General features: G+C 60.7%; 2 protein-coding genes across 3 annotated transcripts in view; one reads left to right on the forward strand and one right to left on the reverse strand.

Moving 5' to 3' along the window:
- Nucleotides 1-4,882, forward strand: part of LOC119937608 (transient receptor potential cation channel subfamily C member 4 associated protein) — a 21,273-nt gene extending 16,391 nt beyond the window's left edge. The window contains exons 17-19 of the mRNA XM_038757156.1: nucleotides 2,940-3,052; nucleotides 3,254-3,460; nucleotides 3,823-4,882. Of these exons, the coding sequence (XP_038613084.1) occupies nucleotides 2,940-3,052; nucleotides 3,254-3,460; nucleotides 3,823-3,960 (458 nt within the window). The 3' untranslated portion in view covers nucleotides 3,961-4,882. The remainder of the gene's footprint in view (nucleotides 1-2,939; nucleotides 3,053-3,253; nucleotides 3,461-3,822) is intronic.
- The window catches only part of MYH7B (myosin heavy chain 7B), a 26,404-nt gene continuing 18,802 nt past the window's right edge, over nucleotides 4,855-12,456 (reverse strand). For both annotated transcript variants that reach the window (XM_038757206.1, XM_038757205.1), the window contains 14 exons: nucleotides 12,319-12,445; nucleotides 12,105-12,223; nucleotides 11,463-11,659; nucleotides 9,521-9,870; nucleotides 7,675-7,799; nucleotides 7,429-7,544; nucleotides 6,590-6,782; nucleotides 6,280-6,483; nucleotides 6,066-6,191; nucleotides 5,760-5,930; nucleotides 5,575-5,679; nucleotides 5,344-5,439; nucleotides 5,079-5,216; nucleotides 4,855-4,995 (listed from right to left, as the gene is read on the reverse strand). In XM_038757206.1, coding sequence (XP_038613134.1) covers nucleotides 4,984-4,995; nucleotides 5,079-5,216; nucleotides 5,344-5,439; nucleotides 5,575-5,679; nucleotides 5,760-5,930; nucleotides 6,066-6,191; nucleotides 6,280-6,483; nucleotides 6,590-6,782; nucleotides 7,429-7,544; nucleotides 7,675-7,799; nucleotides 9,521-9,870; nucleotides 11,463-11,659; nucleotides 12,105-12,223; nucleotides 12,319-12,445 — 2,079 coding nt within the window. In that variant the 3' untranslated portion in view covers nucleotides 4,855-4,983. The remainder of the gene's footprint in view (nucleotides 4,996-5,078; nucleotides 5,217-5,343; nucleotides 5,440-5,574; nucleotides 5,680-5,759; nucleotides 5,931-6,065; nucleotides 6,192-6,279; nucleotides 6,484-6,589; nucleotides 6,783-7,428; nucleotides 7,545-7,674; nucleotides 7,800-9,520; nucleotides 9,871-11,462; nucleotides 11,660-12,104; nucleotides 12,224-12,318; nucleotides 12,446-12,456) is intronic.

Raw genomic sequence — 12,456 nt, forward strand, 5'->3', positions numbered from 1 at the left:
GATGGGAAAGTCGGGGAGGACGGGATTTTAGACTGTGAGCCCACTGTTGGGTAGGGACTGTCTCTATATGTTGCCAATTTGTACTTCCCAAGCGCTTAGTACAGTGCTCTGCACATAGTAAGTGCTCAATAAATATGATTGATTGATTGATTGATTTGGGAGGGAAGATGAGGAGTTCTCTTTCGGACGTGTTAAGCTTGAGGTGACAGGAGGACATCCAAGCAGAGATGTCTTGAAGGCAGGAGGAAATGCCAAACTACAGAAAGGAAGAGAGAATGGCTGGAGATGTGGATTTGGGTATCATCCACATAGATGTGGTAGTTGAAGCAGCGTGGCTCACTGGAAAGAGCCCGGGCTTTGGAGTCAGAGTTCGTGGGTTCAGATCCGGGCTCCGCCAGTTGTCAGCTGTGTGACTTTGGGCAAGTCACTTAACTTCTCTGTGTCTGTTACGTCATCTGTAAAAGGGGGGTTAAGACTGTGAGTCCCACGTGGGACAACCTGATCACCTTGTAACCTCCCCAGCGCTTAGGACAGTGCTTTGCACATAGTAAGCGCTTAATAAATGCCATCATTATTATTATTATTATTATTGAAGCCACGGGAGCAAATGAGTTCTTTAAGGGAGTGCGTGTAAGTGGAGAATAGAAGGGGACCTGAACTGAACCTACGCAGGGAGTGGGAGGAGAGGAGGAGCCCGCGAAGGAGACTGAGGAAGAGCGGCCTGAGAAGTGAGAGGAAAACCAGGAAAGGACAGCGTGGGTGAAACCAAAGTTGGATAACGTTTCCAGGAGAAGGAGGTGGTCGATGAGTGTTCAAGGCAGCTGAGAGATCGAGAAGGATTGGGATGGAGTAGAGGCCGCTGGATTGGGCAAGGAGGAGCTCACTGGTGACTTTTGAAAGGACGGTCTCTGTGGAGTGAAGGGGACGGAAGTCAGATTGGAGGGGGTCAAGGAGAGAATCGGAAGAGGGGAATTTGAGACGGTGGGTGTAGACAAACTCGCTCAAGGAGTTTGGAGAGGAATTTTATCAGGGAGATGGGGCGATAACTGGAGGGAGCCCTGGGGTCAAGGGGAGGGTGTTTTTAGGATGCAGAGACTTGGGCGTGTTAGTAGAAAGCAGTGGGGAAGAAACCATTGGAGAGCAAACAGTTGAAGATGGCGGTCAGGGAGGGGACAAGTGGTTTGAGAAGGTGCAGAGGAATGTGGTCAGACACACAGGTGGAGGGGGTAGATTTTGAGAGAAGGCTGGAGATCTCCAGAGGTTCTCCTGGGAAAGATGGGAGAGTTGAGGAGGGGCAAGGGAGATTTTAGAGAGATCACGCGTGGTAGTGTCAATTTTTGTAGTAAAGTAGGTGGCCAGGCAACTCGGGGGCAAGGGAGAGGGGAGGTGGGGGGACAGAAGGCCTGAGGTGGAGTTAAAAGTCTGGAACAACCAACGAGGGTGTTGGGCATGGGGCTCAGTAAGGTCGGAGAAATCCTTCTGCCAGTCAGAGGAGAGGGCAGAGTTAAAGCCCGCTAGCATAAACTCAAAGTGGACAAAGCCTGATTTTTAGATTTTGTGCAACAGCGAAGGCGGCGAACTGGACGTGTGATCCGGGGCTGTGGGTTAGTGTTATGAGATTGACGAAGGGGTAGGAGAACGAGTGAGTTGAGTCGAATAGAGAGGATGGTGTCGAGAGTGTCAGTTTGGACGTCAAGGGAAGATAGTTTTTCTACGGAAGCCAAGTGGGGCGTGATGAGATGAGAAAAATCAGAGGTCTCTGTGCGAGAACAGTACTGATTTGTGGGGAGGAGGTGTGTGGGAGATGAGGCAAGTGAGAAAGTGGTCAGACAGAGGGATTTCAGAGTTGGTGAGGGTAGAGGTTGTGCGGTGGCTAGAGATGAGATGGAATGTGTGGCCAAGTTGGTGAGTGGGAGAGGTGGGGTGGAGCAGGAGATCAGTGGACTTGAGCAGTGTTAGAAGGGTCATCAGGAACGTCTGTATGGATATCGAAGGTCCCAAGAATCACCTTAGACGTGGAAAAACAGAGAAGCAACGATGTGAGAAAGGGATCAAAATGTAATCTACCAGAATCCGGAGCGGGTGGTAGAGGTGGATGATACGGGCTTTGAAGGAGGGGAAACCAAGGGAATCGGGGAGGTGGGATGGTGCGAAAGCGGCGTTGGGGCGCCAGAAGGAAGCCCAAACCTCCTCCTTTCCTGTGAGCCTGGGGACGGTGGGAGAAGATGAGACCCCTCCGGAGAGAGCAGCGGGGCGGACTGCGTCGTCTAGGGAGAGCCAGGTTTCAGTGGTGGCAAGGAGGAGGAGTGAATGAGTCAGGAACAGGTCAAGGAAGAAGGGAAGCTTCCCCATGATGGAGCAGAGGTTCCACGGGCCACACGTGTCTGAAGCTATGGTGGCAGCGGTTAGCGAGGGAGGGGACAGCGCGAGGAGTGGGGAGGGTTTGGGTGGGAGGGAGTTGATGGGGCCCGGCCTGGTGGGAAGGGGACCAGGGGTGGCACTGGGACAGGATTGCAGGGAGGACGGGTGAGGACAGCGCCGAGGGGTTGGGTAGCGGAAGAGAGGACTGGAATGGGGGGATTGAAAGGTCCTGGGGGTCCGGCGAAGTTATCCAGTGATCCGTTGAGGAGATAGTTGAATTGTTCTTCGGTCACCCGACATGGGTCATTCCCCTCAGCCTTGCCAGCCATGGCCGCCCTCAAACCCGCGTCCAGAGCAGCGTCCTCCCTTCCCTCCCTGCCCCCCTCCAGATGCTGTGCGACTACGCGTGTGCCCCCGAAAGGAAAGTGGCGGAGGTGGGAAGTTTGAGCGTGTTGCCCCGGCCTGCAAGGGAAGTCTTGTGCTTCTCCGGCCATGTCCCCCGGCCCCCTGGTTGCCCGTCCCGGCGTCGGCTTCGGGTCGGAGGCTGAGCTGGCGCTGGGGCTGTTCCTTCCCTGCAGCGGCCCAGGTTGTGGCCAGGTGTCGCCTGCTGGCCCACGTAGCCCAGCCGCCCGTCAGAACGTCCTTCCTTTTCCGTCTGCTGAGCATCGTCCACGTGCGGACTCTGACCCAGGTGAGGAGCCGCCTCTGCCCGCCCCGCCACCCCAGACCCCTACTGGGCCCTCCCGTCCGGCCCCGGCGAGGACGGAGCGGCCCATCCTCTTGTGAGGCCCCGAGCCGGACGATCCGCTGTGCGATCCCCGGGGCGGGGGTCGTGGTGTGGGACGCAGGAGGTGAGGGGACGCCGAGGCCAGGCGTGCCGCTGCCGCCGTAGGAGAACGTAAGCTGCTTGAACACGGGCCTGGTGATCCTGATGCTGGCCCGGCGGAAGGGCGAGCTGCCCTACTACCTGCGAGCGCTGCGCCAGATGGAGGCCGACCAGAAGTACCCGGGCTTCGTCCTCAACAACTTCCACAGCCTCCTGCGCTTCTGGCAGCAGCATTACCTGCACAAGGACAAAGACAGCAGCTGCCTGGAGAACGTATGTGCCCGCAGCCCCCGGGGACGGTCTGGGGACGCCTGCCCCGCTGCCCGGGGCCCAGTCCTGTCGGGGAGTTGCCCGGTGCCCCTGCCCCTGCTGACCCTGAACTCCGACAGCCGGGCCGGGGGTGGGGTTGGGGAGGTGTCTACCCGTGCCCACCCAGGTGCCCTTACGGGTCCTCCTTCCCCCTCAAATCCCTCCCTCTGCCTCTCCTTCCCAGTCTCCCACCCCCCACCGGGCAGGGTGGCGTGGAGGGCATAGGAACGGGAGGCATCGTGGATCCGGTTCCCAGCTCGATGCCAGGACAGGGCTCCGAGCCCAGATTCCCCGCCCCGACCCGTCTCGCCCGCCCCCCTCCCCAGAGCTCCCGCATCAGTTTTACCTACTGGAAGGAGACCGTGTCTGCCCTGCTGAGCCCGGATCCCTCGTCGCCCCAGGCCGTCGGCGCCTACATCGACCAGGCTTTCAGGGACGTAGACAGAGACTTCACTGAGGACTGAACGCCGGGCCCGGCCCGGCCTCCGGCCCCCAGAATCCCGCCTCCGGAGACGTCAGCCGAGGAAGGCTGGGCCCTGCCCGAGGTGTGGGGGCCGGTCCGCGTGGGCTTAGGTGTTCTCCCTCCCTCCCCTCCCCCTGAGGGGGTGGGGAGGAGAGAGGGTGGGCTCTGCTCCCGCTGCCTCTTGGCTAGTGGTCTGCCGTCCCCAGAGGGGCAGCGGGAGAGCCCTGCCAGGCGGAGCGGCGTGCTACGGAAACCCGGGCAGGGACTTGGTCTGGGGGAGAAGGTCCGGCCTTCCTGTCCTCCTTTGGACTGGGGCCAGAGTCTACCCCTTCCCCCAGCAAACAGCCCCCGGGCAGGCCAAACCTGGGCCGGGCCAGCGGCTCCAGATCCCCGGCGGCGGTTGTGGCCGTCTCCCTCCCCCCGCCCCCGTCGGTCCGGGCGTCCCTTGAGCCGGTTCTGGCCGCCCTCCACCCGGGCCTGCTGTGGCCCCAGGGACCAGGTGGCCCCCAGCCGTCCACGGCGGTCCATTCGGACTCAGGATGGGGGTCGCGGGGGGCTAGAGGGGCCCTTCAAACCGAGTCACCCCCTTCCTCCCCGCCTCCCCGCACCCGCGGCCGGCCAGTGACCGCTTCCCTCCGGGACTTGTCGGGCCAGGGTGGTTTCAGGCTGCAGGGAGTGGGAGCTAGGGGCTTTGGCGCTGCACACCCCACCCTCCGCACCCCCATGCCTGCCTCCCCTCCCGAAGGGTCCACTTCCCCAGGTGACCAGACCCACATGGTACAGGAGCCGCGAACTCTCTCCCCTCCACCCCAACTCCGCCTCTGCGTATGCCAAGACGGGGCCCAGGCTTGCCACGTGTCGCCAATCGATCGACACGGAATGAGAAGAAAATGGAAACGATTAAAGAAGTTTATTTTAAACGAGGCAGCGTTGACCGTCCTTATTCGCCAGGCTGTCGCGGCCGATGCCCCTCCAACTCCTGTTGGTGGGCGCGGAGGCCAGGGTGGGGGCCGCTCGGGCGGCCTCACTCTTCCCGCTGCAGAGGAAAGGGAGTGAGGCGGCCGTTCCCTCCCCGCGCCCGTGGACCGCGCTCCCGCCGCCCCCGCCGGCCCCGCTCACCCTGGCACTGAGCGCGTCACGCGTGTGGGCCCGCAGCTTGTTGGCCTGCGTCTCGGCGATGTCGGCTCGCTCCTCCGCGTCGTCCAGCTCGTGCTGCACCTTGCGGTACTTAGCCAGGTTGGAGTTAGCCTGCTGCTCCTGCGGGGCGGGGGGCCGCGGGCTCTGAGTCGGCCCCGCCGACGGGCGCCGGCCGACCGCCGCCCCCCCACCCCGCGTCCCCACGGGGGCTCGTGGTGCGCCGCGCGGAGAAGCCCCTCGCACTCACCGCCTCCTCGCACTGGCGCTTGTAGCTCTTGACTTTGCTCTGCAGCTTGTCGACGAGATCCTGCATCCGCGCCAGGTTCTTGCGGTCTTCCTCGCCCTGCGGCCCACCGGGGTCAGACAGGTCACCCGCCCTGCCTGGCCAGGCGGCCCCCCCCGGGCGGTGACCGGCCAGTTCCTCCCCCGGGGACGGGGGGCAGGGGGCCGAGGACGGAGCCTAGGCGGGGCGGCTGACCTGATAGATGAGCTCCTTGATCCGGCGCTCACTCTTGCGGAGCCCCTTCTGGGCCTCTGCGTTCTTCTTCTGCTCTCCGTCCAGTTCTCCCTCCAGCTCCCGCACCTGGAGGGGCCGGGAAGCGGGATTCAGGGCCGGTGGTGGGCGAGGCAGGCAGAGACGGGATCGGGGGCGGTGGTGCCCACCTTGGCCTCCAGCTTCTGGATCTGCTTCTTCCCCCCCTTGAGGGCCACCTGCTCCGCCTCATCCAGGCGCAGCTGCAGGTCCTTGACGGTCTGCTCCGTGTTCTTCTTCAGCCGCTGCAGGTGGGCACTGCTATCCTGCTCCTTCTTCAGCTCCTCGGCCATCATGGCAGCCTGGCCGGGGGGGAGCCGCCTCGGGTCGGCCCCGTCCCCGAGCCCTCCCCACGCCTGCCCCCTTAGCCTGGGCCCCCCTCAGCCTCACCGCGAGCCCCACCCCTCAGCCCACCGGGCCCTCCGTCGGCTCCTCACGTCCGTGATGGCTTTCTTGGCCTTTTCCTCCGCATCTCGACACTCCTGCAGGGCCTCCTCCGCCTCCCCGCTCAGCTGCGAGACCTCCGCCTCCAGCTTCTTCTTTTGGTTGACGAGCCCCGAGTTCTGTGGGAGGCGGAGGGAGCCGTGAGGCTCATTCCCCGGGGGGGGGTCGGGGGAAGGAAAGGGGGGTCCGGGGCCCCAGTGCGAAGACCTGGGCGTGTAGCAGGTTGACGCGCTCGGTGGCCTCCAGGAGCTCCTGCTCGGCCAGCCTGCGCCCGCGCTCGGCCTGCTCCAGGGCCGCCCGCAGCTCGTCCACCTCGGCCAGCAGCAGCGCGTTCCTTCGCTCCAGGGTCCCCGCCTGCTCCCGCAGCTCCTCGACTCGGCGCTGCGCGTCACCCAGCTCGGCCTGCGCGTCCTGCAGCAGAGCGGGGGCTGGCTGAGGGCCGGCGCCGCCCCCGGCCCTCCCGTTGGTCCCGTGGCCGGGCTCCCGTGACGCCTGGGGCGCTCCCTCCGCCGCCCACCTTGAGCTGGGCCTGCAGCAGGTGCCCGGCCTTCTGGGCCTCGGCAGTCTGGCGGTGGGCATGGCCCAGCTGGATCTCCATGGCGTTCAGGTCGCCCTCCATCTTCTTCTTCAGCCGCACGGCCTCCCCGCGGGCCCGGGCCTCGGCCTCCAGCGACGCCTGCATGGAGTCGGCTGCCCGCTGGTGGTTCCTCCTGGGTGGGACGATGCCGAGGGGGCTGGAGGTCGGCCGCCTCCCGCCCCCATCCAGGCCCGGATTTCCCCCCGACCCGGTAAGAGCCGGGGTGGTCTGCATCTCAGGCCCCACTGTTGACCCCCGGCCCACGTCATCCCCCGGGCCCGGAATGCCCCCAGTCCCTCTGCCCATCCGCCAAGCTAGCTCTCTTCCTCCCTTCAAGGCCCTGCTGAGAGCTCACCTCCTCCAGGAGGCCTTCCCACACTGAGCCCCTTCCTTCCTCTCCCCCTCGTCCCCCCCTCCATCCCCCCCATCTTACCTCCTTCCCTTCCCCACAGCACCTGTATATATGTATATATGTTTGTACATATTTATTACTCTATTTTATTTGTACGTATCTATTCTATTTATTTTATTTTATCAGTATGCTTGGTTTTGTTCTCTGTCTCCCCCTTTTCGACTGTGAGCCCACTGCTGGGTAGGGACTGTCTCTAGATGTTGCCAATTTGTACTTCCCAAGCGCTTAGTACAGTGCTCTGCACAAAGTAAGCGCTCAATAAATATGATTGATGATGATGATGATGCTGTGGGGCGGGGGGGGGGGGACCGACGGGAGCCCCTTCACCGCAGACCCCGTAACCCGCTGGGGACTTTGTGGGCCTCACCTGAGGTTGTCCAGCTCCTCGTCCTTCTCAGCCAGCTTCCGCTCTATGTCCGCCTTGACCTGGGCCAGCTCCAGCTGGATGCGGAGGGTCTTGCTCTCCTCGTGCTCCAGGGCACCCTGGGGGCGGGTGGCAGGCGCAAAGGGGGCAGGGATCAACCCGAGTCCACCCTCCCGTCTAGGGGATCCTTCCCGGACCCCTCCCGGCCTCCCTCGGCCCCGGCCTCCCTCGGCCCCCGCCTCCCCCGACCTCGGCCTCCTCCAAGGCCGCCTGGGTCTCGCTCTTCTCGCCCTCCAGCGCTTTCTTCACTTTCTCCAGCTCGTGCAGGCACTTGGTGCTGCCGCTTATCTGGTCCGTCAGGTCTGTGATCTCCTCTGCGGGGGTCCGGGCGAGGATCGAGTCAGAGGCCTCCCCTCCCGGGACCTCACTGACCCCGTAACCCCGGGAAGCAGGAAGGCCCCAAGACCCCCCATCCCGCACAGGTCAGACCATCTGTCCCATCACCTCCCTTTTAAACTGTGAGCCCACTGTTGGGTAGGGACTGTCCCTATATTGGACTTCCCAAGCGCTTAGTCCAGTGCTCTGCACACAGGAAGCGCTCAATAAATACGATTGATGAAGATGATGATGATCACCTCGTAACCTCCCCAGTGCTTCTAAGCGCTCAACAAATACCATCATTAATTTTATTAATAACGAGAATAATTTTGGTATCTGTTGAGCGCTATTTATGTGCAGGGCGGCGATCTGGGCGCCGGGGAGGATGCAGGGGGATCGGGTTGTCCCACGTGGGGCTCGGGACCTTCATCCCCTTTTTACAGATTATTCTCTGCGCCTCAGTTACCTCATCTGTGAAATGGGGATTGGGATTGCGGGCCCCACGTGGGACGACCTGATCACCTTGTGACCTCCCCAGCGCTTAGAACAGTGCTTCGCACATAGTAAGCACTTAATGCCATCATTATTATTATTCTTCTCTGAGCCTCAGTTACCTCATCTGTAATATGGGGATGAATAATAATAATAATAATGATAACAATTATTAAGCGACGTGGGACGACCTGATCACCTTGTGACCTCCCCAGCGCTTGGAACAGTGCTTCGCACATAGTAAGCGCTTAATACCATCATTATTATTATTCTTCTCTGAGCCTGTTACCTCATCTGTAATATGGGGATGAGTAATAATAATAATGATAACATTTATTAAGCGACATGGGACAACCTGATCACCTTGTGACCTTCCCAGCGCTTAGAACAGTGCTTCGCACGTAGTAAGCTCTTAATACCATCACTATTATTCTTCTTCTCTGAGCCTCAGTTACGTCATCTGTAATATGGGGATGAATAATAATAATAATGATAACATTTATTAAGCGACGTGGGACAACCTGATCACCTTGTGACCTCCCCAGCGCTTAGAACAGTGCTTCGCATGTAGTAAGTGCTTAATACCATCACTATTATTCTTCTTCTCTGAGCCTCAGTTACCTCATCTGTAATATGGGGGTGAATAATAATAATAATAATAATGATAACATTTATTAAGCGACGTGGGACGACCTGATCACCTTGTGACCTCCCCAGCGCTTAGAGCAGTGCTTCGCACGTAGTAAGCGCTTAATACCATCATTATTATTCTTCTTCTCTGAGCCTCAGTTACCTCATCTGTAATATGGGGATGAATAATAATGATAGCATTTATTAAGCGCTTACTATGTGCAAAGCACTGTTCTAAGCGCTGGGGTGATCAGGATGTCCCTCGGGGGGCTCACAGTCTTAATCCCCATTTTACAGATGAGGTGACCGAGGCCCAGAGAAGTGAAGTGACTTGCCCAAAGTCACCGGGGTTTGAACCTATGACCTCTGACTCCAAAGCCCGCGCTCTTTCCACCGAGCCACGCCGCTTCTCTGAAGCCTGTGGGACAACCTCATCACCCTGTAACCTCCCCAGCGCTTAGAACGGTGCTTCGCACATAGTAAGCGCTTAACAAATACCATCATCGTCGTTATTCTCATCTCCCAGCTGGTCCCCCGTCCTCTTCCGCGGCCCCGGCAGGCGGGAGGGGGACCCCGGGACGGGCCCCGGCCTCACCCTGCAGGTTTTTGTTCTCACGCCGCACGGTCTCGGCGGCCTCCAGGGCCTCCTCGTAGGCGTTGCGCAGGCGGAAGAGGTCGGAGCCGAGGCCCCGGGCCTCCTTGTGCGCCGCCTCCAGCTCGGCCTGCGTCTCCTCCTGCTTCTGCCGGCCCTCGGCCAGCGCGCGCTCGTAGTTGCGCTGCTTCTTGTCCAGCGCGGCGGCGGCGGCCTGGGCCCGGCCCAGCTCCAGGGTCACGTCCTCCAGCTCCGTCTGCAGCCGCTGCCGCGTCCTCTCCAGCGACGAGCCCTTGGCGTGGGCCGCCTCCACCGCCTCCTCCGCCTCCTGCAGCCGAGCCGCCAGCTTCTTCCTGGGAGGCCGGGGCTCGGTCAGGGGGCTCGGAGACGGGGGCCCGACACGTCGTCCCGAACTCGGCTCCGCACGTTCTCTCCCTCCTCCTCATCCGACAGAGCCCGGCCTCGAGGCTTCCGGCCTCCCCGCCGTCTGTCAGTTTTCCTCTCTTCTCCTGATACCCCCCAGCTCACGGTCTAGGCTTCTGGCTGTCCTTCAACCTCTACTTTCCCATCTGCAGCCCCTTGCCGGGAACTCCCAGAGTGATTCTGACCCCATTCGTTCATTCAGTCGTATTTACTGAGAACTTGCTCTGTGGGGAGCACTGTACTAAACGCCTGGGAGAGTAATAATAATAATAATGGCATTTATTAAGCGCTTACTATGTGGAAAGTTCCCTTCAAGGCCCTTCAAGGCCCTGCTGAGAGCTCACCTCCTCCAGGAGGCCTTCCCAGACTGAGCCCCTTCCTTCCTCTCCCCCTCGTCCCCCTCTCCATCCCCCCCATCTTACCTCCTTCCCTTCCCCACAGCACCTGTATATATGTATATATGTTTGTACAGATTTATTACTCTATTTTATTTGTACATATCTATTCTATTTATTTTATTTTGTTAATATGTTTGGTTTTGTTCTCTGTCTCCCCCTTTTAGACTGTGAGCCCGCTGTTGGGTAGGGACTGTCTCTATATGTTGCCAATTTGTACTTTTCAAGCGCTTAGTACAGTGCTCTGCACATAGTAAGCGCTCAATAAATACGATTGATGATGATGATGATGATGATGATGGAAAGTACTGTTCTAAGCGCTGGGGAGGTTACAAGGTGACCAGGTTGTCCCACGGGGGGCTCACAGTCTTCATCCCCATTTTGCAGATGAGGTCACTGAGGCCCAGAGAAGTGAAGTGACTTGCCCAAGGTCACACAGCTGACAATTGGCAGAGCCGGGATTTGAACCCGTGACCTCTGGCTCCAAAGTCCGGGCTCTTTCCATTGAGCCACGCTGCTTCTCCGAGTACTGTACCGACCACAGCCCGCGGTAGTTCTCACGTGGGGATCGCCGTGTCGGTTTGCTCCCCACTCTTGCCTTTGGCTGCCGTGTTTCTGTCGGCCTGTCCCTCTGGCCCGCTCGCTCCCTGCCCCTCTTTTATTATTATTATCGATGGCATTTATTGAGAAGCAGCATGGCTCAGTGGAAAGAGCCCGGGTTTGGGAGTCAGAGGTTGTGGGTTCATATCCCAGTTCCACCACTTGTCAGCTGTGTGATTTTGGGCAAGTCACTAAACTTCTCCGGGCCTCAATTACCTCACTGTAAAATGGGGATTAAGACTGTGAGCCCCACGTGGGACAACCTGATCACCTTGTGTCCTCCCCAGTGCTTAGAACAGTGCTTTGCACATAGTAAGCGCTTAACAAATGCCATCGTTATTATTATTTATTAAACGCTTACTATGTGCAAAGCACTGTTCTTGGGCCAGAAGCTCCTCAAGGATGGGAACCGTGCTTCTCCCTTCCTCTCCCTGTTCCCAGGGCTCCAGCCAAGGTAAGCCCCTGGGTCGGCGACCCGGGGAGGGGGAGCGGGCCGGGCGGCGGAGCGGGGTAGGGGAGGGACGTACTTGGCTTCCTCCAGTTCCTCGGTGCGCTGGATGGCGTCCACCTCGTACTTGGCCCTCCACTGTGCCACCTCGGCGTTGGCCTTGGACAGGCAGCGCTGCAGCTCCCCCCGCGCCTCCGCCTCCTCCTCCAGCTGCTCCCGCAGCAGCTCCCCGTCGTGGCGCGCGGCCTGCACCGCGTGGGCCAGCGCGCTCTTGGCCTGGGCGATGGCCAGCGGGGGAGGTCGGGGAGGGCCCCGCCTCCACCCTCCTTCCCCTCCCTCCGGACTGTAAGCTCGCCGCGGGCGGGGAATGTGTCCGCCGTTCGATGGTACTCCCCCGAGCCCTCGGGCGGTACGCCGCGCACGGTGAGCGCTCGGTACGTACGGCTGACCGACTGGCAGGCTCTTGTAATAATGATAGCGTTTATTAAGCACTATGTGTAGAGCGCTGTTCTAAGCGCTGGGGAGGTTACAAGGGGATGAGGTGGGCCCGTGGAGGGCTCACAGTCTTCATCCCCACTTTGCAGAGGAGGGAACTGAGGGCCAGGGAAGTGAAGTGACTTGAGCGGGGATTTGAACCCGTGACCTCCGACTCCAAAGCTCTTTCCGCCGAGCCACGCCGCTCTTCCGACCCCCTCCGCGGCGTCCCCACTCCCACCCTTACCTTGGTCTCCTCTTCCAGCTGCCTCTTGAGCTCCTCCAGGGCCTGAGTGAAGCCGGCCTTCCCGCGGCCCAGCTGTTTGACGAGCGACTCCTTCTCCTCCAGCTGGCGGCTCAGCTCCCCTGGGACGGGGGTCGGAGGAGCCCCGTCAGAGGGGCCGGGGGCGGCCCGCCTCCCCGCTCCGGCCGGGCCCGCGCCCCCGGGGGCCCACCCTCACCGCTCTCCGTCTGCAGGCGGCCCTGCTGGGCCGTCAGGTCCGCCAGCTGCCGCTGCAGCTCGTCCACTCTGCCCCTGGCCTCCCCGAGCTGATCCTCGCAGGTCCGGCAAAGCTTCTCCGCGTTGGCCTGGGCGGCGG

This window comes from Tachyglossus aculeatus, chromosome 15 (assembly GCF_015852505.1).
Source record: "Tachyglossus aculeatus isolate mTacAcu1 chromosome 15, mTacAcu1.pri, whole genome shotgun sequence".
Taxonomy (NCBI): domain Eukaryota; kingdom Metazoa; phylum Chordata; class Mammalia; order Monotremata; family Tachyglossidae; genus Tachyglossus; species Tachyglossus aculeatus.